The following is a 24,570-nucleotide window of genomic DNA, read 5'->3' on the forward strand; positions in this document are numbered from 1 at the left end:
TCCTGTGGTTTTTCTTGTATCATTCTATGATCTTCGAATAGTTTCATTATGTATTCTTGCCAAAATCTTAGTTTATCTTTGATGTCTGCAATGAGTTTACCATTATCATCTTTGAGTATCCCATAGTGTGCTCGCTTTTTGGTATTTGTTAGTTTTTTTATTTTTTTATGCATATTAAAGCTGTCGTATTTTCTGTCATAATCTTCTATTTCTATGCATTGATCTGTTCACCACTTTTCCTTGTCCTTTTTTATCTCTAATTTAATTCTATGTTGTAGTTCTTTATATTTTTGCACATTTCCCCTTTGGCTTTTCTCCTCTCCTCTTCCATTAATGCTAGAATTTCTAAAATCATCCATTTTTGTTTTTTATTTGTCTTTTCAGGCTTTAAATTTTCTTCTGCAGCCTTTAGTAATGCCTTCTGAATATTGCTTTACTTTTCATTGACATCTTCTGATTTCTTCTCCTACTTCTGTTGGATTTGAGTTGACTTGTTGGATTACTTTCTGATGTATTTCTCTTTTGCTTAATTTTGTATAATTAAACGTTGGTTTATTTTTAGGTATTTAAATCTTTTTGAGTTTGACGTGCATTCTAGCTATCAGCGGGTTATGGTCTGCGTTAAAATCTGCTCCGGGGTATGATATTACTGTTTTAACGAAGCTTTTGTATCTGTTTTTGATCAACCCTTTCTTTACAAGCGACGTATATATATACGGTTTGGGGAAAAGTTCAAAAAGCCACTGTTCCCAGTGACGTATATATATATGTTCTTGAGTGAAAACGTTTTTAATACCATGCCGTTTGTATACGGCATCAATTTTTTTTACTCCTCTGCCAGCCCCGTTGCCGCATCTATCTGGCATTGTTACAGTGCCCCAATCTCGTATTGGTACGTTCGAACATGCATTGTGATGAACCCACTGCCGTATCGATACGGCAGCTTCTGATACACGGCGTTTCGGTAACTGCCTGGTATGGTCGGGTTTTTGGTCCATTTTTAGCATGCGTCTTTTACCGCAAATATCACGTTATCACGGACTACGCAGTATTCTGCTGTTACTGTTGCAGTGCAAATTTATTGTAAAATTTCAAGAAAATGTCTGATTCTAGAAAAAGAAGGCGCTCGTGCGATACAGGTGGTTTGTGTGGACTAACGCAAAAAGAATATGATGATATACTGGCATGCTTGGATTCCGATGAAGAGCCTTTTGTAGAAAGTGAAAGCGATTATGTACCAGATAGCGATGATTCAGAAGAGGAGGAGATTGTTAATATTATTTATGGAAATGATGAAGCTATTTCTAAAAATTAAGGTGCTGATAAGGATGAAGCCGATGTTGTGGTTGCAAATACATCGAGAAATGAAAGCAAAAGAGCTTTAGTGGATGCTTTTAGTATACAGTGGGATAAACAGCAATTTGTTCCTGTCGTGTATGAGTTTGATGATACAAATTCAGGTGCACATTTAGACAATATTGAGAATCCTGCCAGGGAAATAGATTGTTTTCTTTCCTTTCTAAATCCAGGTACCGTTAATTTAATTATACATGAAACAAATAATTTTGCTGCAGCGGAAATTTGCAAAAATAAAAAGATTGCTTGGTCGCCACTTAAAGAAAATGAATTTTTTACATTTAACGATGTGCTATTGCTCGCAGCACGCCGTAGAAAAACCAAACTTACAGAAAATTGGTCAACAAACAGTTAGTTATATACATTCATATTTTATAGTGTAATGTCCCGGAATCGCTTTCAGTCTATACTGAGAATGTTGAGAATACTGAGAATACACTTCGCTGAAAATGACTCAAGCGGATTCTTATTACAAGGGGCGAGGCGTTTTTTGCAGGTAAAAAACTCATTTGCTAATAATTTTACGCCATTCCAAAATCTGGTAATCGACGAAAGTTTGGTTCTATTCAAAGGACGGCTACAGTTTAAACAGTTTATAAGAACCAAACGCCATCGATGTGGAATAAAATTGTTTCTTCTGTGTGACTGTGAGACGGGTTATGTGTTAGACTTTATCTTTTATGTAGGTTAAAACACCGAAATAAATCATTATGAGGATATCGGCCTCTCAGGATCTGTGGTTGTCACTCTTATGAAACCCTACTTGGACAAAGGTCACTCGTTCTTTACTGATAACTGGTACACGTCTCTTAGTTTCTCGATCTCGAGTTGCAATATGTTGGCATTAAAATGGAAGGATCGAATAGAGGTCACTATGCTTACTCCCATGCACCAAGACAAAATGGTAGAATTGGCTAAGAAAGACAGAAAGACAAACAAATTCATTAAAAAACCAGCTTGTGTAATAGATTACAATATGAATAAAGGAGCAGTGGACGGGACTGACATGTTACTAAGGTTCACAGAAAGCATCAGGAAAACTGTCAAATGGTATAAAAAACTCTTCTTTCACATATTGGACCTTTCTATTCTAAATGCATATACAATATACCTCACACAACACCCAGGGATGGCCCAGTTTCACTTGTATCTTATTCGTCAGCTTCTAGATAGGTATGTGAATCTAATCTTGAAATTAGCTTGTTACAAGGAGATGTTATTTTTAGGTATCATTTATCAAAACATACAACTGTAGTTTATGTGCGAAACGTTTTTCGTCTTGTAGGTAGAGATTTTCCTGATATTGTCCCCAACAACAAAGTTCGTAGATGAACTGTTTGCTCAACAACAAAGACTCAAGCAAAGAAACGGCGCGAATCAAGGTACATGTGTCGGGAATGTGCCGTAGGTCTCTGCGCACATCCTTGCTTTGGCATTTACCATACCCAGGAACAATTCTAATGACTACTTTCACATTTATTTCATATTTAGTTAGTAGGTTAGTTATTAAAAATACTTTCGTTTTATATTTTTTTAAACATTAAAGAGCATTTTCTGAGTTTGTCTTTGCATTTAATGAGCAACCGTATACATACGTCGCTGGTACTGCTGGAACTTCAAAAACCCTGGGAACGGTGGCCCTGTGTCGCTGATCAGGTCCGGTAAAGACTGAGTTAATATATAGTCTATTTAGTTTCTGACTATACGGTCTTTGTTGTCTGCAGGAGATCTCCAAGTGTATAATCTTCTGTCGGCTAGTTGGAACATTGTGTTCATTGTTGCAAAATGGTTATTTTGACAAAATCCATCTCCTCTTTCGTTTGTGTCACTTAGTCCAAATTCCCCAACATATTCGTCAACTTTTCCTCTCTTTACTTTAGCATTAAAGTCCCACAGTACTATTGTAATATCTTCTATTTTAATAGATCTTAAAATTGTGTCTAACTCTATTATCACTATCCCTGAGTAAGGAGTGACGATTATAACTGATTTATTAGTTTCTGTGTCTAATAAGATTAATAAGATTGCGACTCCATAGTGATGAGCCGGATCGGTGTTTCCAGCATAATCCATCATGCCATTTTTGGTTATAAGTTTGCCGGTGTCTGGCCATTATACGTCACTTATGCCCAGTATATTTATTGCCATTCTAGTCATTTCTTCTATAACTTTATGTATTCCTATTATTCTAATAGGATATACATTTTCGTTGTATTGTGAAGGAAATTTCTTGCGGAAGATTTTGAAATTGTATGATAAGTACATGATTAGAATGCTAATTTCAAAATTTTCTTAAACTTCCATTAAAGTGACATCTTGATGTGCTGTTACATCATTATATCGCTCTGTTTCATTATTTTTCGGCAACACTGAACTTGTTTCCCTTAACTGGGAAAATTTTCAGCATATCTACTTTACTGCTCGAGCTTAACACCTCATTTCGCAATAACCTAAATGTATATCAGCGTATTCCTCATTAGTAAAAACCATTTTTTTTAGTTGAAATTATTGTGTTTGAATGCTACAAAGTAAAAACTAAAAGAGAAACTTCACAAACTGACAAGAGTTTTGACAATGAAAAATGTAGGTTATAGTTCTGTTGACAGTTCAAAGCCTACTAGTGCAAAAAATATTAAGTTAACTTTCATGACGAAAAAACGAAAAATTTTCAAACCAATTTTTATCGAAAACCGTGTATCCAATAAATTAAACTAAGAGTATGTTATAGTAGGTACTATAATATATGAAAATTTAATAATCTACTATCACAAATGCTTAAAAATTACAGGTAAGAAAGTTAAAATACCCGTTGACCTACCCAAAACGGACGCTTATGAACGGTACTAGAAATTCGCAATTATTGGAATCGATTTAACTCTGGGAGATAAATAATCGCACCAGTTTTTATTTTTCGAAATACAAGCGTTCTGAAGTTATTAAAAAAACTAATTACAAGGCGCAATTTTCAAAGAGTTCTAGCTCCCTTAGAAAGCATTTTGCGACTAGGTAAATTGGGTTAAATCGTTTTAAAATTATCTGAGGAATCTGCGGTTTTCGTTTGCCAGGAGAGTTACTGGACACCCTGTATATATTAATACAGAATAATACAGACGCTGATTGTCCTACTGCCCTTTTAAAAAAACATGATATTTTGAGCCCGTGTTATGATATAATCAACGACAAAAAAATTTTCACTTATTATAAACAAAACAGTAATTACTTACCTACCCTTATACATTTAAAGTAACTCAAATTACTCATACACAAAAACTAATAGTTTTCGATGGGTAATGTGATAATTTAGGATTGTAAAACTAATGCGACATTTACATTTGAAAGGTTGAAGTTGTTAATGTAAAAAAAACCTTTCGGCCTTTATAAAGAATAGTAGGTTCAAATGGGATCATACGATTTCATTAGCGAAAAAGAGTCCGAAAAAGCGAAGAACTTTTTATTAATACGTGAACATTTTGCTACTAAAAATATGCCCCTTAAAAAAGGTCACTGTATTATACCGGTGAATTTTGTAGTTAATTAACACTAAAAGACACAAAAACTTTGATTTATCCATATACCAATTTCATGCCACAAGTTGGGTAACAAATATATAGCATGAACTTAGTTATTCCCAGTGATTTTAGATTTTTCACAAGAAAAATATGAACATGGATAAAAACGTGTGTCTTAAACACTAACTCAATACTAGACGTTTGTATTTTTCAGTCTGTGTATCAGATAACAAACATTTTTTAGATAAAGATAAAGACGTCAACTTACTTTTCAACTTCTCATAACTCTCAGAAGGCTATTACAGCCACATACCCCATAGGAGTCTTCATATGGATTATGGTGTTTTTTAATGGATGAATTTTTGTATTACCAGACAACTAAGAACTTTTACAAGCTTCACATTGTTTTTACCTTCACTGGTACGCGCCTTGTAGACTGTAGTATTTTCTTGTTTATTTAACAAAATTTCCGTATTCTGATATCCTCTTATGAGTGCAGTTTCATGTCTTCAAGCTATCTTAAATGTGCGTGAATTTTATATACCTTGTGAAATATTAGGCAGTTATTGCTTTTTAATAAATAGGTTTGTCACTTTCACTTAAATTCTGAAAGTATCTATATAACTGATCATTAAAGCTTCAATTTGGTGAGTCATATTTGAATATTTCATTAAAATTTTAGCACAAATCTGAGTCTTTAGTTGAATATTATTAAATATTTCAATTGAATATTTCAACACAAATTTAAGATGATACTTGACAAATTTGTCCACTTGCGGAGAAAATTAAGTGAGAACGCATTCGGAGGAAAATAGATACATAATGCGCTCGGTCTCTTCGTATGGTTCCTATGGTACACTCCATACTACAAGTTTACAGAGAAGTGACCTTATATATTAATGGAGCTTCTATGATATGTCTATATTGTATGTTATTTTGACGTTTCAATTTTTCCTTCGGAAATTTTTCTCAAAATACAAAATATTTCGTTTTTGTTACTTGTTAAAAAATTTCTTCTAATAATTATATTTTATTTGACTCATTAATATTGACCCTTCAGTCATGTTGAAGTGGCAGTTTTTTCGAACACTTCTATAAATATCTCGTTCTGTAATTTTATAAGAGGAATATTGGCAAAGATGAAAGCTTTACATTTGCGTTACAGTAAATTGTTTACGCGTCCTTCAGAAAGGTGTTTCGGTGCCGCTGGCGCTCAAACTCACTGATTAGTCTCATGTCTAATACTACTTTTAGATACAAATTACTTGACTACACAAGACACTTGAGATAATTTAATTTATAACTCACCACAAAAGGCACGATTAAAATTAAAGTTCGTCTTCTGTCTCCGAACTACTATTTTCTAGAGAATCCACACTATCAGTGTCACTATCTTCCTGCAAATGTATTAATAAATCGTCTACAATTAAGTCTAGAGCTGGCTCCTTTTCGATATAATACCGCTCATAAGAAATAGCATGCTCGCAATATTTTGTCCATTAATCTTGGGAAAATCTGCAGAAAAACTCATCACAATATGTTTCAACATTTTTAAATTTAAAATCTACATTTTTATTTGCCACATATTGTTTTAGAGCAGTCCACACTAACTCAATTGGATTTAAGTCCGGGTGGTAGGGAGGTAGTCTTAAGACAGAGGGACCTGCATTGTTCGTAATTTGATCTGTTTCATAAGTTTTTGTTTTTTTTTAGCTTTAGCTAATTATTTAGCTTATTATATTATATAATTCTGCTTTTATCATTTCGTCTGAAAAGGAAATGTTCTTTTGTCTTAACCGTTCCTTCATTTCGTCTTTTCTACACCCCATAGTGGGACATTTTTGCGCTTGGACATTGTGGTATGATGCATTGTCTATAACTAATACATTACGGGCTGGTATATTAGGAATAAGTTTTTCATGAATCCATTTTCTATTATTATTATAGTTCATTTCGCTATGATAATCTTCAGACTTCGTATCAGATTTAAATGTCAAACATGCGTTTTATATGAACCCCATTTGGCCGCAGGCGTTAACAATAATCAGCCTTTGCCCTTTGGACACTGGCTTGTGCAAACCTTCGGTGGTATTGTCTCCCCAGTATCTGTCATGGGTATAAGAGGAATGAATATAAGTTTCATCCATGTAAATTATGGGCCGATTTTCTTCCCTATATTGTTTAATATTTCTGAGAAACTTTCTCCGGAGCACTTGTATATCGGGTTTTTCCATTGGGATTTTCCTGTTATTCTTCGCTTTCTTCCATCGAAATCCCATATCTCTCATCACTTTTCTCAAAGTTTCATGCGACCCTGTATAAATATTGTCTTCATTAATTTTTTTTGTTATATGTCGCAATGTAGGAACTCGTTTTTCCGTGACATAATAATTTATTATTATACGCCGAAGCAAACCTTTGTCAAAATCGCCCAAGTTGAATTTTGGGGCAGATCTCATTCTTTTGTAAGGCATCGAAAATGATGTAGAAGCACCTTCTTCTATATTTTTCATTTCACGAGAGATCCGTTTTATAGTGGCTATACTTACTCCCGTTGCTAAGGAAGCACGCTCTTGAACTTTTTTAAAATCTTAACATGTGGATTTTGCATCGCTTCTCTCTGAATAAAAATAATTACATTTGCTATTACCACCCTCGTTTGTCCAGACAAGACTTTGCCTTCTAATTTTGAATGAAAATCCATGTTTATAATTTAAAATACTTAACAATAATTATTTAAAAAGTCAAATCTATTGTAATACGATATTTCTTCAACACACAGTAACTTTAAACATAAGTAAAATAAAAAAAACTTTGTCGCAGACTATACAAGTACCTTGCACTTCGAAGGGCCAAGAAATATTAAGGACGAATTGTGTTGTGGTCGAATGCGCATCGTGGGTGGAGCCTAATTTCAAATCGGCCAAGCATCACGTTAAATTTAACAAGCAAAATTTGGTTGAAGTGTTTCCTTATTAAGATCTTTTCTATCTACTTTTTAAGAGATCACTAGCAAGATTGCTCTACTTAATTTATCTGGTATTCGGCTACGTGTTTTAGTATTTTCTCATTCATATAATTATTCATATACTTAAACCTTTAAAATCTTTATCAAAACACTGTATTTAATTTCAATAAAAAGAATATATTTTTAATATGATTTACATTTATATGTTTTAACTGAATATCAGCTAAAATAATTTAAATAAATAAAACAATACTAAAGTTACTTTTTTAAACAAATTTTAGCATTAAATAGAATTTGGTACAAGTTGTGTATACTTCCAGTTTGTTTATCAACATGGTTGTCTATTTTACTTTCTGCATCTTCGATTTCTTTTAAGTTAACGATAATATTTTGTAAGACAGTTGTTTGTACATTAAGCAAATTGAGTGTTTCTGTTTGATTTTTCCTGATTTCACCAATTTCAACTTTAAGTAAGGCAAGAATGGAATGTTGTCCGCAAGTTTTATGTTCTAGATTGTCCATGTCTTTTTTTATATCATCAATTTCACAGCTTAATTCGGATATGTCATTGTAAATTTGATGCACTTGACTGTATATTCCGTCTAATTGCTTTTCACAATTGCATTGATCTACAAATAAAATTTAGTATTATAAACTTATCGTAATACGAAACTGGAATAAATAAAGAAAATTAAATGTATATTTTAAAAATTAGCCATGTAAGTTTTAAAATCGTAATTGCTATAACTAAAAAGGAATTATTCATTTATATGTTACATTAATATATTGAACACAATACAGTTAATGTACAGAACAACTATAATCTCTTCCCATGTTTTACATAAAAGACTAACTATTCGATAGTTAATCAAGAACTCATCTTTGAAAACATTGACTAAATGTATTTCATATTACAGATTATGAAAAATATATCTTAAAATTTACTTACTGAGTATTGGTAGATCATCAACTATGTCAATTAGACCCGACAAATGAGACTCTAAAACAAACATTAAAATTATGTTTTTGAGCAAATGCTTCTATGTTCTAAGAACTTTAACAATAAATCAATCCAAAAATATTTTATTCCTGTTGGTCTAGCACATTTAATTTAATTTACCTTTATTGGCTTTCGAAATATTAATAATATTAACAGCCAAAATAACTACTGAAAACAAAGCCTTGATTGCCATTGTAATTTTTTGTTAAATATTAATTGTAATGCTTTAATGTCTTTATAAAATTGATAAAAGTTATCATATTTTACCTCTTTTATATACCGCGCAGACTTAATCAACATATCTTAACAGTACTACAACAATTTCCGTGTCTAAAAATAAAATTAAGCTTTTAATACCCAAAGTGCAGCCTACTAGGTAAATATTGTCATAAAGTTTAAAGATTGATAAGGTAATTAAATATTGTTTATTATGTATATTGCTATGGTTTGTTTTTTAACCAGGAGTAATTCAAATTTACCGTGCCGTAATGCTTGTTTGTAAATTCAAAATTTATATCGACGATTTTTTGTATTTTCTGCGTTATTCCTATAATTTTTAGATTTTTTTTATGCATTTATATAAAAACAGTTCTTTTCAGAACTATTTAGCGACCTATTATTGTTATTAAGATAACAATATGAATTCAATGCCAAGTAATATAGTGGTAATTAAAGGACTTGGGGGAAAAAGGTAACAAGCCACAAAAGTAGAAAATGAAGAAAACCTAGTTTGAAACTTTCAATAAAATCCTTAAATCAGAGTTTTTATTATAACACAACAATATTTTTTTTAAATAAAGCTTTATTCTGAATATAAGCAATTTACAAACTAAAAAAAAATAAACGGAACTTTTAACTAAAAGAGAAAATATATTTTTCTTGAGCAACGTGGCTTACTCCTTTTTTACAAAATATTGTTATAAGATTTTCTTATCTAAGACAATGTTCTTCAGCATTTTCTTCAGCATTTTCTTTATTTGATTCGAGCGAGACATTGTATAAATCGCATATATCCGTTTTTGGCAGTTTAAATCCTATATTATATTGCGAGTAAAAAACTCTTCTGTAATAATTTTGTTTCACTGGGACAATGGCATTGTTGCATTGACAATGTTTGGCATTGTACCAAGGTATATAATAATCTGTATATAAAGATGATATGGACAAATCGTGATTGATGTAAGTGCGGTTAGGGTTATCTTGCCTGCTGTAATGGCTGGAAAATTTGGGTATTGCTTGAATATATCGATGGATGGACAGAATTCTCTCTTCAGATATTTTGTTTTTTCTGTTCGTGATCATGATACAATACTTTGTTCTTTCTTCTTTATTGTAAGGTTTAGATTTAGATAAAATAAATTTAATCTAATAAATTCAGACCGCTAATGACTTATCATTATCTGAATCAGATTGATTTGGTACACTATCTTGAGACTCTGCCCTTAGATGACATCCAAATAAATTATCAATACAAACAATATCTTCTGCACTCGAATCACCATCGGTAACGTCATTGTTAGCATTTTCAGGAGGCAAAATTCTATCCGAAACGTCAATATAATCTTTTTTTTTTATTTCGTCAAAGTAGCTTCGCTAGGATAAGGGGCTTTTTTCAGTACGAACGACTGAGGAAAGAAAACAATATACAGGGTCTCCAGAAACTCTCCTCACAAACGAAAACCGCAGATTCCTCAGATAATTTTAAGATGATTTAACCCAATTCACCTAGTAAAAGAATTCTTCCTACAGGGGCTAGAGTAGTTTTTTTTTAACTTTAGAAAGCGTCTATTTAGACAAATGAGAACTGGTAAAACTATTTATCCTCCAAAGTTAAATCGATTCCATTAATTGAGAATTTCTAGTACCGTTCATAGGCGTCCGTTTTGGGTAGGTAAACAGGTATTTTATCGCATAGCTTTTTTATCTGTAACTTGTAGGTATTTGTGATAATAGATTATTAAATTTTCAGATATTCTAGTCCTAAAAGGTACTCTTACTTTAAGTCCGTTTTCTAGAAAAATCGTTTTGAAAATTTTTTAAGCAGGAAAATCTTGTAGCAGTGCTTGTACCTTTATAAAATAAAAGGATATACATTTTCGTTGTGTAAGATATTTCTTGCGGAAGATTTTGAAATTGTGGGATACATGATTAGAACGCTAATTTCTAGATTTTCCTAAACTTCCATTAAAGTGACATCTTGATGTGCTGTTACATCATTATATCGCTGTGTTTTATTATTTTTTGGGAACACTGAACTTTTTACTCTTAACCAGGCAATTTTTTAGCGTATCTTCTTTACTGCTTGAGCGTTTTACCTCATTTTGCAATAACCTAAATGTATATAAGCGTATTCCTTATTAGTAAAAACCACTTTTTTTTAGTTGAAATTGTTGGGTTTGAATGCGATAAAGTAAAAACTAAAAGAGAAACTTCACAAACTGACAAAAATTTGACAATGAAAAACGTAGGTTATAGTTTTGTTGACAGCTCAAAGCCTACTAGTGCAAAAAATATTAATTTAAGTTTCATGACGAAAAAACGAAAAATTTTCAAATCGATTTGTCTTGAAAACAGTGTATCCTATCAAATTAAAGTAAGATTACTTTTTAGGCCTATAATATCTGAAAATTTAATAATCTAGTATCACAAATGTTTAAAAGTTATAGATAAAAAAGTTATGCGTTAAAATACCCGTTTACCTACCCAAAACGGACACCTATAAACGGTACTAGAAATTCGCAATGGAATTGATTTAACTCTGGGAAATAAATAATCGTACCAGTTTTAAATAGAAGCTTTCTGGAGTTATTAAAAAAACTAATTACAAGGCGCCATCTTCAAAGACCTCTAGCTCCCTTAGGAAGCATTTTCGGACTAGGTGAATTGGATTAAATCATCTTAGAATTATCTAAGAAATCTGCGGTTTTCGGTTGTCAGGAGAGTTTTGGCCACCTTGTATATATTAATAAAGAATATTACAGACGCTGATTGTCCTACTGGCCTTTTAAAAAACATGATAGTTTGAGCACGTGTTATGATATAATAACCGACAAAAAATTCTTTTGTATTACGTTAAATAATTCCTTAGTCTCTAAACTTTTAATTTTATTACGATCACTAATTATAAACAAAACAGTAATTACTTACCTACCGTTATCCATTTAAAGTAGCTCAAATTACTCATACACAAAAACTAATAGTATTCATTCGATGGGTAATATGATAATTTAGGATTGTAAAATTAACGCGACATTTACATTTGAAATGTTGAAGTTGGTAATGTAAAAAAAACCTTCCGGCCTTTATAAAGGATGGTAGGTTCAAAAGGGTTCATATGATTACATTAGCCAAAAAAGTCCGAAAAAGCGAGGAACTTTTTATTAATACGTGAACATTTTGCAACTTAGAAATATGGCGCTAACAAAAAAGGTATTATACCGGTGAATTTTGTCGTTAATTAACACTAAAACACATTAAAACTTTGATTTATCCATATAACAACTTGGATAAAAACGTGTGTCTTTATTAAAGGTTAAACCACGTAAGCTTAAACCTAACTCACTAATAGATGTTTGTATTTTTCAGTCTGTGTATCAGATAAAGAACATTTTTTGGATAAAGATCAACACATCAACTCACTTCTCAACTTCTCATAACTCTCAGAAGGCTATTACAGCCACATACTCCATAGGCGTCTTAATATGGATTATGGTTTTTTTATGGATGAATTTTTATCTTGTGTACTTAACAAAATATCGCTTATCATATCCTCTTATGAGTGCAGTTTCATGTTTTCAAGTTCTCTTAACTGTGCTTTGATTTTATACACCTTGTGAAGTATTAGACAGTTGAGGTTAATTCTTAATAAATAAATTTGTCACTTCCACTTAAATTCAGTAATTATCTATATAACTAATCAATAAAGCTTGAATTTGGTGAGCCCTATCTAAATATTTCATTAATACTTAAGCACAAAAACTGAGTCTTCAATTGAATATTATTAAATATTCCAATTGAATATTTTTGTAATTGTAATTTGGTTTAAGCGTTTCCTTATTATGATTTCTCCTATCGACTTTTTAAGAGAATACCAGCTCGATTGCTCTACTTGATTCATCCGCTGCCACGTGTTTTAGTATTTTCTCTTTCATATCATTATTCATATACTTAAACCCTTAACATCTTTATCAAAACACTGTATTAAATTTCAATAAAAAGAATTTATTTTTAATATGATTTACATTTATATGCGTAAACTGAATATCAGCTCAAATAATTTAAATAAATAGAACAATATTAGTTAAAGTTACTTTTTTAAACAAATTTTAGTATTAACTGCAATTTGGTACAAGTTGTGTATACTGCCAGTTTGTTTATTAACCTGGTTGTCTATTTTCCTTTCTGTATCTTCGATATCTTTTAAGTTAACGATAATATTTTGTAAGACAGTAGTTTGTACATTAAGCAAATTGAGTGTTTCTGTTTGATTTTTCCTGATTTCACCAATTTCAACCTTAAGTGAGGCAAGAATGGAATGTTGTCCGCAAGTTTTTTGTTCTAGATTGTCCATGTCTTTTTTTATATCATCAACTTCACAGCTTAATTCGGATATGTCATTGTAAATTTGATGCACTTGACTATATATTCCGTCTAATTGCTTTTCACAATTGCATTTATCTACAAATCAAATTTATTATTATAATCTTATCGTAATATAAAACTGGAATAAATAAAGAAAATGAAATGTATATTTTAAAAATCAGCCATGTAAGTTTTAAAATCGTAATTGCTATAACTAAAAAGGAATTATTAATTTATATGTTACATTAATATATTGAACACAACACAGTTAATGTACAGAACACCTAAAATCTCTTCGCATGTTTTACATAAAACACTAACTATTCAAGAAGTCATCTTTGAAAATATTTGCTAAATATATTTTACATTACAGATTATGAAAAGTATATCTTAAAATTTACTTACTGAGTATTGGTAGAAGATCATCAACTATGTCAATTAGACCCGACAAATGAAAATCTAAAACAAACATCAAAATTATGTTTTTGAGCAAATGCTCTCTGTTCCAAGAACTTTAACAATAAATCTATCCAAACATATTTTATTTTCGTTGGTTTAGCACATTTAATTTAATTTACCTTTATTGCTTTTCGACATATCAATACCAACAGCCAAAATAACTACTAAAAACAAAGCCTTGATTGACATTGTAATTTTTTGTTAAGTATTGCTTTAATGTCTTTATAAAATTGATAAAAGTTATCATATGTTACCTCTTTTATACACCGCGGAGACTTTATCAACAGGGAAGTATTGTAATTACTAGAATGTTAACAGACTACAACAATTTCCGTGTCTAAAAATAAAATTTTAAATAAGTGTTAAGCTTTTAATACCTAAAGTGCAGCCTACTAGGTAAATATTGTCACAAAGTTTAAAGATTGATAAGGTAATTAAATATTGTTGTAAACGAATTGCTAGGTATATCTTAGTTTACTATTACATAATCATTGAAATATTATGTTTATATGGCATTAAGCCACAGTTATTGGTTGTAATGAAAGTCTCATTTTTAAATAACAAATATTTGACGTTTCGATTTTCACTTCAGAAATCGTTTTCAAAAAAGATTATTATGTTCTTCTTCTTCTTTCGTTTTATGGCCTCCACCTCTTAGGTACGTGGCCAGCTCATGTATATATTTTCATTTCAATTATAGAAGGGAATTCTCCTCACAGAGATTCTGGAAATAACCATATTCCCTTCAACTATTTTGGACAATTTATAATGGATATTCTAAAATAATTCTATATCATTATTGATATAGATTTTTCTTAAAGATTATTACGGAAATTCTAAAAAAATGTATAAACTCCATTCGCTTAGCTCGGGCATATTTTGACAGATTCATTGTCGGAAACCTACAACACAACAATTCCTACTTCTCAGTATTAATAGCTCAAGTATCCTACTATTGCGAACTTCTTTCTTAAAAAAAAAAAGAAGAATTATTCTAAATAGTGGAAGTGCATACTAACCCCATAACATTTTGGGTAGTATATATTTAAAAGATATATTTTAGTTGTTATAATTTAACATAACTATTTATTACATATGGTGCAAATAAATAAATATTGATTGTCGGTAATTTGTAAAGTTCTATTTTATATACTATTTAATTTGTTTGCTATTATTATTGGCTATAAATACGTGTGCTTGGTTGTATAGTAATTTCCAGCCACTTCGAGTCTGTCAAAAAGTAACTAACTTCACAAAAAAATAATTACTAAATTCACTAGACAGTTCGGCCTGGAGATAGCGAACCGAGTATAATGAAAGTTTTTGTTTTTAGTTATGTCATTTTAAAAGTGACATGCTGGACCTCGATCTTGTAGGCAAACAGCATAAATGGCTGTAGAAAATCTAAGGGTACTGTTTTTACCATAGGAATATTAAATTCTGACTATTTTTGTGTAATTTATGTTATATATTTGTGTAAAAAACTTAACACTTATTAGGGCAATAAGCCTAATAGGGCATTATACTTAAATATTTATTAAATTAACTAACAAATTAGTAAACGTTAAGATTTAGAGTAAACCAAAGATTTATAATACCTATATTAATTAGATATACTAAACTGTTTAAATTTTATTGTGAAATTAAATTTTAATATTATTTTTAAACCACTTCATCGGTTGCAATTTTTACTTTAATTTTCCAGTGCATCGTTGCCAGTTGGATCTATGCAACTATTAACAACGACATAACCCTCTACCTCAATTTATCTTACAAATTATCCACAAGAGATGTAACTATAAAGAGAATATACAGTGTGTCCGTAAAGTATGGAATAAATTCGATATTTCCTAAATGAGAGCCTTTTTAAAAAAATCTAAAACACGTCAATTTTTAAATTTATTGTTCTACATTTTACAATAAAATTTCATTACACACATTACAGTGATGACGTCATCGGCTCTTTTTTTAAATGTAACACCTTATATTTTATGACATTTTTAGATCGATAAAAATGAGCTGATTCCAAAAAAGTATAATACTGGGAGTCTAACGGATATAATTTGAAAGATATGCTCTTAGAAAATTAATTTTCATTGATCTATAATATTAATAAATTATAAATAAATTATAATAAAAAGTAATTAGTAATAAAAAGTAACTTCAAAGTAATCCAGTAATTAATACATGACTTAATCTTAAATGTGCTAATTTTAGCTCTTGTTGTATTTGATAGTAACCCAGACGTTGTACAAATTCTTGTAGAACCTTGTTTATGCTTTATTGAGAAATATTGTCTAGTTCTTTACGAATTTTTGTCTTTAAGTCTCCAATATGCAGGATTCGTTTTATTAACAACATTCTTTAAATTACCGCACATAAAATAATCCAACGGATTGAGGCCTGGCGACTTCGCTGGTCATTCAATATGTCCACGTCTTCCAATCCATCTGTTCGGAAAAATTTCATTTAGGTACCTTCGAACATCTAAAGCATAATGCGGAAGCGCACCATCCTGGTGAAACCATAAACTTTTATCAAAACCTCCAAGATTAATTGTACTGGGGAATAAATTAACTAAAGTAGGTACGAACCCACTTAAAAACTGAAGGTATGCTGGCCCGTTTAAATTACCTTCGAAATAGTAGGCTCCAATGATTTTATTTCTTACAATGCCATCCCATTCGTTTACCTTTTGCGAGTATTGTGTATGATGTTCCTGCATCCAGTTGGAGTTTTCTTTTGCCCAGTATCTACAATTCTGACGGTTGACCTCACTATTTAATTTGAATGTAGCCTCATCAGAAAAATAATATTTTGAACCAAGAGAGGGTTTCGGTACTTTACTTACTTTTACGTACTTTGTCTACCATTGTTTTGCAGACATTGAGATCACTACTAACCTTACGAACAGAAGTGTGCGCATCTTCTTCAAAAGCAAGTAGAACATCTAATGTTGTAACATAATTTACAGAGGGACGACCTGATTTGCGTGCATTTTCAACCGTACCAGTTTCTCGAAATTTCTTTTTAATCTTACCTACTGTTGACTGCGTGATGGGTATTTCTGGATATTTATCATTAAATAAATTACACACTTCCATCTGAGTTCGCGATTTGTCTCCATACCCAATCATCATGAGTATTTCAATTCTTTGCTTTACACTCAAATTCATTTGTACTTAAAATTAATTCTAAGCAATAATACAGAACATTTACGAATTAATACAATTATTGTAATACTTAATTGTTATTGAACGTTACTAAAAATAATTACAGTTTACCAAAATCTAGAAGTAGGCTACTTTTTTGCAATTAATAATAAATAATTTATTTTCTAAGTGCATGTGTTTCAAATTATATCCATTAGACCCGAGTATTATACTTTTTTGAAATTAGCTCATTTTTATCGATCTAAAAATGTCCTTAAATACAGGGTGTTATATTTAAAAAAAGAGCCGATGACGTCATCACTGTAATGTGTATCACCTTGTATAATGAAATTTTATTGTAAAATGTAGAACATTAAATTTAAAAATCGACGTGTTTTAGATTTTTTTTATTCCATGACGTGTTTATATGGAATTTATTCCATACTTTACGGACACTGTATATAAGATAGGCTATATAAGAGAAATAAAGATTTGATTCGTTTCTTCAATCGATCGCCTTCTCCATTATGAATAACTTGTTGATTTTTTGTACTGGCACCTGTTTTTAAATAGTTTACATATATCTATATTTATCTAAAGCTTTTTGGATAATTTACTCTTTTCATGTATATTACATGTCCTATATAAAAGCTAGTAAACCTATTTTCCTTCACCTTGAGGATATTTCTCTTTGTGTTTGGTGTTCAGTCTACAAACCATAATTTATAGTCTGACAGAGTATAAATTAGGTCCCTAACAGGGTTTACCTAACGTAGATGGTGTCATTTCAAGCGTTAAGACATTATTAAGTGGAGGTTAAGATATATAAGAAAATATAAAACGAACATTAATCTTTATGTTCAAATTTATGAAGTATCATAACCTTGGGTAAAAATTTAATATACTTATTTTTTATTTAATTTACATTCATTTAGCCGTGTGGATCATTTTAAAATTTATTAAAAATTTCTACCAAGTGAAACTATGTGTTACTTATTTATTTTTATTCGCAAGTTACTTATTTTTGTAGTTTCAAATAGGTCAGTTTGTGCTGGCTTTTTTTCCAAAATACAAAGCTTTAAAATCTTAAAAAATATAACGTCTTTAATATTTCATTAATTTCTTTACTTCTGTTTTTAAACAGAATATTTTTTATATCTTCATACACATTCTCCCTCTGTGTTGGGTCGTCACAGTTCCTATTTTAAGGAGACAATACTCCCATTAGTCCAACAAACAAAAAACAAAATGTAAAGTAATTCGTTTCAGAACGAAAAAATGAAAAAATTTAAGTTATGAAAATATGGATTTATGTCAAGTGTCAGTATATAATAACGGCGTTACTGTTTAAATATTGATTTTATGACAAAAATCACAAAAATCAATATTTTTAATATATTTTAATTTTTCTTTCGTAATTAGTAGTTTTCGTTTTTGTTTTTCTATAAGGTTATCAAAAACTAGTGATTTTGCCGGTCACCATGCGACGGGGTATCCTATCAATGGAATTTACAATCAGTTCACTTAATTTTTTCTCTCTCCCTCCTATTTAAGGCAAGAACGACAACAGAATAATATTTTAATTTATTGTACCGGGTGGTCCAATAAGCCGATCTCTCGGCTAGATATCAGAAACTATTCATGTTATAACTTTAGGAGAAAAAATTCCTTAGTAAAAGTGGCCAAGAGAAATCGCTGGAAATAACTTTCAAGTTTCTGGGTTAACACTAGGGGGCGTAACCTGTAAAGAAAACTTAGAAAAACAGTTTTTGGGAAACTATGCCCAAATATACCAAGCGCTAAATAAGTAAACTAGAAAGAGGCCTAAATTCTGCACAAAGATGTTCAAGTACTTTTTTTTATTTTTTTAAATAAAAGGTGGGGAAGAGTGGGAAAGTATTTGTGGATAAATACCTATTACTTTGGTTTGGATCAACCGATTTTAACGAAATTAGTGTCATTAGTAAGAGTGTGGATACATTAATTTTCACATACTATAAAATAATTGCATTTAGTTTTAATTGTCATAGATAGAGGGTACTTTCGAATAGAAAAAATTAAAATTTGTTTTTCTTTAAAATGTTTAATTTAAAGATCTCTTTATTGTAAATTATAATGAAACTGGATTAAATTCGTAACAAAATGGCGCAAACCACATGTTAATAGCTTTTGTCGAACTCGAGATGTGAATAAAAACGCATAAACATAAGTAAGTATAGTATTGACTCACCCTGTATTATAAATTAAATTAAAAAATAAGTCAGTAGGTACTTTCAAATTTTTTTATAGCAGAAGAGTCTTAATGTTGATATCTATATTGACCATTGTTATTTCATATGATTAAAAATAGTTTTTTCGAAACTAAGTAGGCTACGACAATGAATTTGGGGAGTTCATATTGTTTATTTATTAAGAGCAGTCAAAACATTGTTAAGAAGTGTTATATTACAATTCGAATTAAAGATTGCACTTTTTTCTATAGATATTAATATTGGTAATATTAATAATTAATTATCAGTACTAATAATTCGTGATGAGTATATCAAATGCAGAATTGTATGATATGATTGGAGGTTATTTCGAATGTCTCTAAAATACCGCTTTTGAATCACGTATATATTCTGTAAGATATCCTGACAGGAGACATTATGGCAAAGAAGTATTTGAGAGAAAGGCAAGAAGATTAAGAGAAACTTGTAGTTTTCATCGTCCTTGTTTTAAAGGACGTAGTAGAGGTATAACTGAAGATAATTCAATCAATGTTCTTGCTTTAATTCAACAGCATTACAAACACACCCAAAACTTCTGTTCTAAGGATTTTAAAACATCACAGGTTGGTTTTTCATATTATAAAGTGAACGTTTAGGATAGAAACTTTGAATTCCCTTTAAACTTTAGATTCAATTATTATTTTAATATTCCGATAAAAACGGCAAAACGGCGCTTTTATTCTTTTATCCGTTTCCTAAAAATACTTATGCACGATTTGTCTGGTGTGGATTTTTCAAAATTCTTTAAGTTTTATAGTGTATTTTTATGTATGAGAGAGTAATAAAACAATAAATTATGTATGCAAATCCCTAAACTGTTGATACGGGTGACTCAATGAAAAACAGATATTTGTCAACAAGTTTACAGAAGTATATAGGAAAACAATTTTAAATTGACTGTGACCACCAGGTATAAAGGTTGGAGCAGAATAGAATACAATAGTTGTGAGGATTCCTAATCCCTAAATAAGGTTGCCAGTGTCGGAGTGATGGAGGTTAACAGGTACTAATGAATTTGCAAGAAATGTAAGATGTTTATTTTATTGGTTATATATAACCAATAAAAGTTTAATAAGTACCTAACTATTTGCAAAATAAAGTTTAATTCTTTAGATAAAATAAAACGTTTTATTTTATCTGAAATGAGTGCATTCCACGAAGTAAGGGTTTCAACAATCAAACATTTAATTCTTTAATTCCAGGAATCTACGACAGTAATTTACTAGATAATTACCTTCTAAACTTATTCCACAGAAAATGTGATAGTGGGTTTTTCCATTTTGTAGGAAGGTCCAAGTGGCGTATTCAAAATTCTTAACAGTTCACTAAAAGTAGGTACTTCAGTTGCAAGGTGCAGTTTATTGTGTATACTAGTGTTATGGAAAATTTGTAAGTGCCGTGTAAACGCCGAAAAATTGGTCCTTTAACAGTTAATGAAAAAACATTAATATTTAATTGTTTTAAATCATTTACAGACAAACGTTTATGTGAAAGTGTTGATGAGACCGTTGAGTTAGTTAGCAGTACACTTGGTGTTGGGAAATCTACGATTTACAGAGTTATTAAAGAAGAGAAATGTGGTAGTTTTCAAATGCTACGTAATGCTCCAGGGAAACCAAAATTTCAAATAGAATATCATTTTAAAGAAGGACTTCGACGGAAAGTGCATGAATTCTTCTTTAGACAAGAATTTCCAACATTGGATAAAGTTCTTGTCTCAGTTCGAGATGATAAGGATTACCCAGAAATGAGTCGAAGTACGTTATGGAAACTTTTAAAAGAAATAGGCTTCCGCTGGAAAAAGAATCCCAGAAAGTCTATTTTATTAAAAAGAAGCGATATTGTAATATGGAGAAGACATTTTCTAAGAACCATAAAGGAAATGAGAAACCAAAAAAGAAAAATATTTTATCTTGATGAAACATGGATCAACGAGGGTCATACACCAAATAAATTTTGGCAGGATGAAACTGTTACAAGTCAAAGGCACGCTTTTGTAAATAACTTATCTACTGGTTTAAACCCACCATCAGTAAAGGGATGCAGGCTGATAATAGTACACATTGGCAGTTCAGACGGTTTTGTTGAAGGTGGTTTATTAACTTTTGAATCAACTCGTACCGGTGACTACCATGAAGACATGAACGTTGATGTCTTTCAAGAATGGTTCGAACAAATGATAGATCTTCTTCCTAAGAACTGTGTAATAGTAATGGATAATGCAAGTTATCACTCCAGACTTATAGAAGGACTGCCCACAACCAAGTGGTTAAAAAAAGACTTGCAGAATTGGCTGAGTTCAAAAAATATTACGTACCATCCCGGATCTATAAGAAAGGAACTTTATTCGTTGTGTGCCCTTCATAAAGAAAAATTTAAAAAATACGAAATTGATGAAATTGCCAAAAATCGTGGAATGACAGTACTTAGATCCCCACCATATCATTGTGAATTAAACCCGATTGAACTGGTATGGGCACAGATAAAGAGTGAAGTTTCAAGAAAAAATACCACTTTTAAAATTCATGATGTTAAACAGTTGTTTTTGGAGGCCGTAAATAATGTAAAACCTGAAAACTGGGAAAAGGCAGTAAATCACACTATTAAAGAAGAGGAAAAAATGTGGAAGCTGGACAATATTACTGATAAAATGATCGAGCCAGTTATTATAAATCTTGGTTCTGAAAGTTCATCTTCTGAATCTGATTTGGATTTGTAACAAGTAGCTGTAAGTTTTATATTAATATTTTTATTCATCTATTTAACATACCTTAGACGGTTTTAAAAACCCTTTTTCTCTTTTGTAATTTTTAAAAATTAAAAAAAATGTGAATTTTTTAAAACCCTTTTTAATGTAGGCCAGTCAGTTCTAATATAGTGTGTGATAAAAGAGGTCACTTTTGTTTACATACACATAACACTTAATAACACTGAAATAATTCATTTATTTTTTACAATTATTCAAAGTAATTTTTCAATTAATCTTGAGCACGCCCATGGAGTGGTCGGAGGTACCAGTTAAAATTATGCTAATTACTCTCTCGTTCATAAAAATAAACTATAGTAAATATAGTGGTGTCTTTTTCACCAGTATTTGTTGTTCTGTTTTTAAGACTGCATTCTTATTATGTAGTTCTCCACCAAGCTTTACAAGAGATCGATTTTGATGCAAGGCTGGATTACTGCAATTGGATGTTAGGTCTGCTAGAAGAACAACCGCATATCATGTCAAAGATTTTGTGGACAGACGAGGCTACGTTTAATAGTGCGGGTGGTGTTAATCTGCATAATATGCATTATTGGTATGAAGAAAATTCACACTGGATACATGAGGTGCAGGTTTAAGCTAGATGGAGTCTTAATGTTTGATGTGGTATAGTTGATGAAAAGATCGTAGGTCCATATTTCTTTGATAGAACTTTAAATGGCCAAACATATTTGGATTTTCTGGAAAATCAGTTGCCTGTTTTATTCAAAGATATTTCTTTATAAACAAGAAGAGATATGCTATTACAACACAACGGGTGTGCTGCGCTTTTTTCCAGACAAGTTCGAGATTATTTGTATGCAAGTTATCGAAATAAATGGATTGGAAGGGGAAGTACATTTTCATGGCCAGCTAGATCTCCAGACTTAACATGTCTGGACTTTTATCTGTGGCGAAGATTGAAGTACTTAGTGTACCAAACTCGACCAACCACGCGAGACGACATAACACAGCGCAATATAAACGCTATAAATAGTATATCAACAGCTGCGATTATAGCAGCTGTTATGTCTACGCGCGAAAGATTACATCTTTGTGTGGACAACGACGGAAAACAATTTGAATATGTAATTGGACAATAAGTTTTAATGATCGAGATAATTGTATGATCTTTCACATATTTAATTTTAAGTTATACTAAAAGGTAAGTCAATATTATATATACTCATGTTTATGCGTTTTTGTTCATATCTCGAGTTCGACAAAAAGCTATCAACATGCGGTTTGCGCCATTTTATAACGAATTTAATCCAGTTCCATTATAATTTACAATAAATGTGTTTCCATTAAAAATATTTTTAAAATTAATTATTAATAAAAGCTGTTTTTTTTTAGTTGACGTTTCGGCAGACACTCCGTGCATTTTTCCAAACAAATACTAACATACATAAACTGGTTTTAACATTCTTCTTCTTTTGGTGTCTATCCTCTGTGAATTTTGGCAATCGCGTTGGTCCATAGCACTTTGTTGACAGCTGCTCTAAATAGATGCATGGTAGCCATTCCTGCCCACTTTCTGATCTTCTTCAACCACGATGTCCTTCTGCGCCCTTGAGATCTTTTGCCTTCTATCTTGCCTGGTAAAATTAGTTGAATTACTTGATACTTTTCATTGCGCATCACATGTCCTAAGTATGACATCTTTCTGATTTTCGCGATATGCATAATTTCCAGTAATCTTTATTCATACGTCGGATCACGGTGTTGTTTGTAATATGATGGATATGGGAAATTCTGAGTATGCAGCGGTAGCACCACATTTCGAAGGCTTTCGATAAAAGGGTAGAGAATACATAGCATCTTACGACTCGTGCTCTTATATTAATGTTCAGGTGCATATTACATAAAATCTTACTGAGGCGATTGAAGACAGCTCTCGCCTTTTCTATACGACATCTTATTTCCTGTGAGTGTTCCCATTCCTGATTTAGGCTGCATCCGAGGTATGTAATTATTAGCTGTGAATTGCTTCTGTATTACGTCGTTTTTACATACTACAAGAATTTTGGTGTTCTTACAGTTTAATTTCATGCCGTATCTGTCACAGTCTTCCACTATACGGTCTATTAATGTTTGCAGATCCTCCGCATTATCAGCAATCATAACCGTATCGTCCGCATATCTTAAATTGTTTATGATTTCACCATTGATTTTTATACCTTCCCTTAAGCCATCAATAGCTTTACTGAACAGCATTTCCGAGTAAATATTGAACAACGTCGGTGATAAAATGCAGCCCTGACGTACTTCCCGTTTAATCATGAGTTTTTTGGTATGTTTTAGGGATTCTTTCAATTGTTCATAGAATATTTCTATTTCCTGCTCTGAGCTTTCCGAAGTTGGAGCATATGCTTGAATAATGTTCACGTTAACTGGTTTAGCATTAATTTTGAGTACTGCAACTCTATCTGATATTCCTATAAAACTAAATACACATTTGTTAACTTCTTTATTTACTATTATAGCCACTCCGTTTCTGTTTCTTGCTGTAGTATCTCAACAGTAGTA

The 24,570-nt window shown here is 31.1% G+C and overlaps 2 protein-coding genes across 2 annotated transcripts in view; one reads left to right on the top strand and one right to left on the bottom strand.

The window, feature by feature from the left end:
• Ac3 (Adenylate cyclase 3) overlaps positions 1 to 24,570 on the top strand; it is a 399,292-nt gene that overhangs the window by 163,607 nt on the left and 211,115 nt on the right. The gene's annotated exons all lie outside the window — the stretch shown is intronic.
• LOC140440919 (uncharacterized) lies at positions 8,092 to 9,101 on the bottom strand. The gene is made up of 3 exons (XM_072531278.1): positions 8,954 to 9,101; positions 8,783 to 8,833; positions 8,092 to 8,462 (listed from the first exon to the last, which is right to left on the bottom strand). The coding sequence occupies exons 1-3, from the start codon at positions 9,024 to 9,026 to the stop codon at positions 8,092 to 8,094; spliced, it is 495 nt and encodes a 164-aa protein (XP_072387379.1). The 5' UTR covers positions 9,027 to 9,101.

Source organism: Diabrotica undecimpunctata, chromosome 5 (genome assembly GCF_040954645.1).
Source record: "Diabrotica undecimpunctata isolate CICGRU chromosome 5, icDiaUnde3, whole genome shotgun sequence".
Lineage (NCBI taxonomy): Eukaryota > Metazoa > Arthropoda > Insecta > Coleoptera > Chrysomelidae > Diabrotica > Diabrotica undecimpunctata.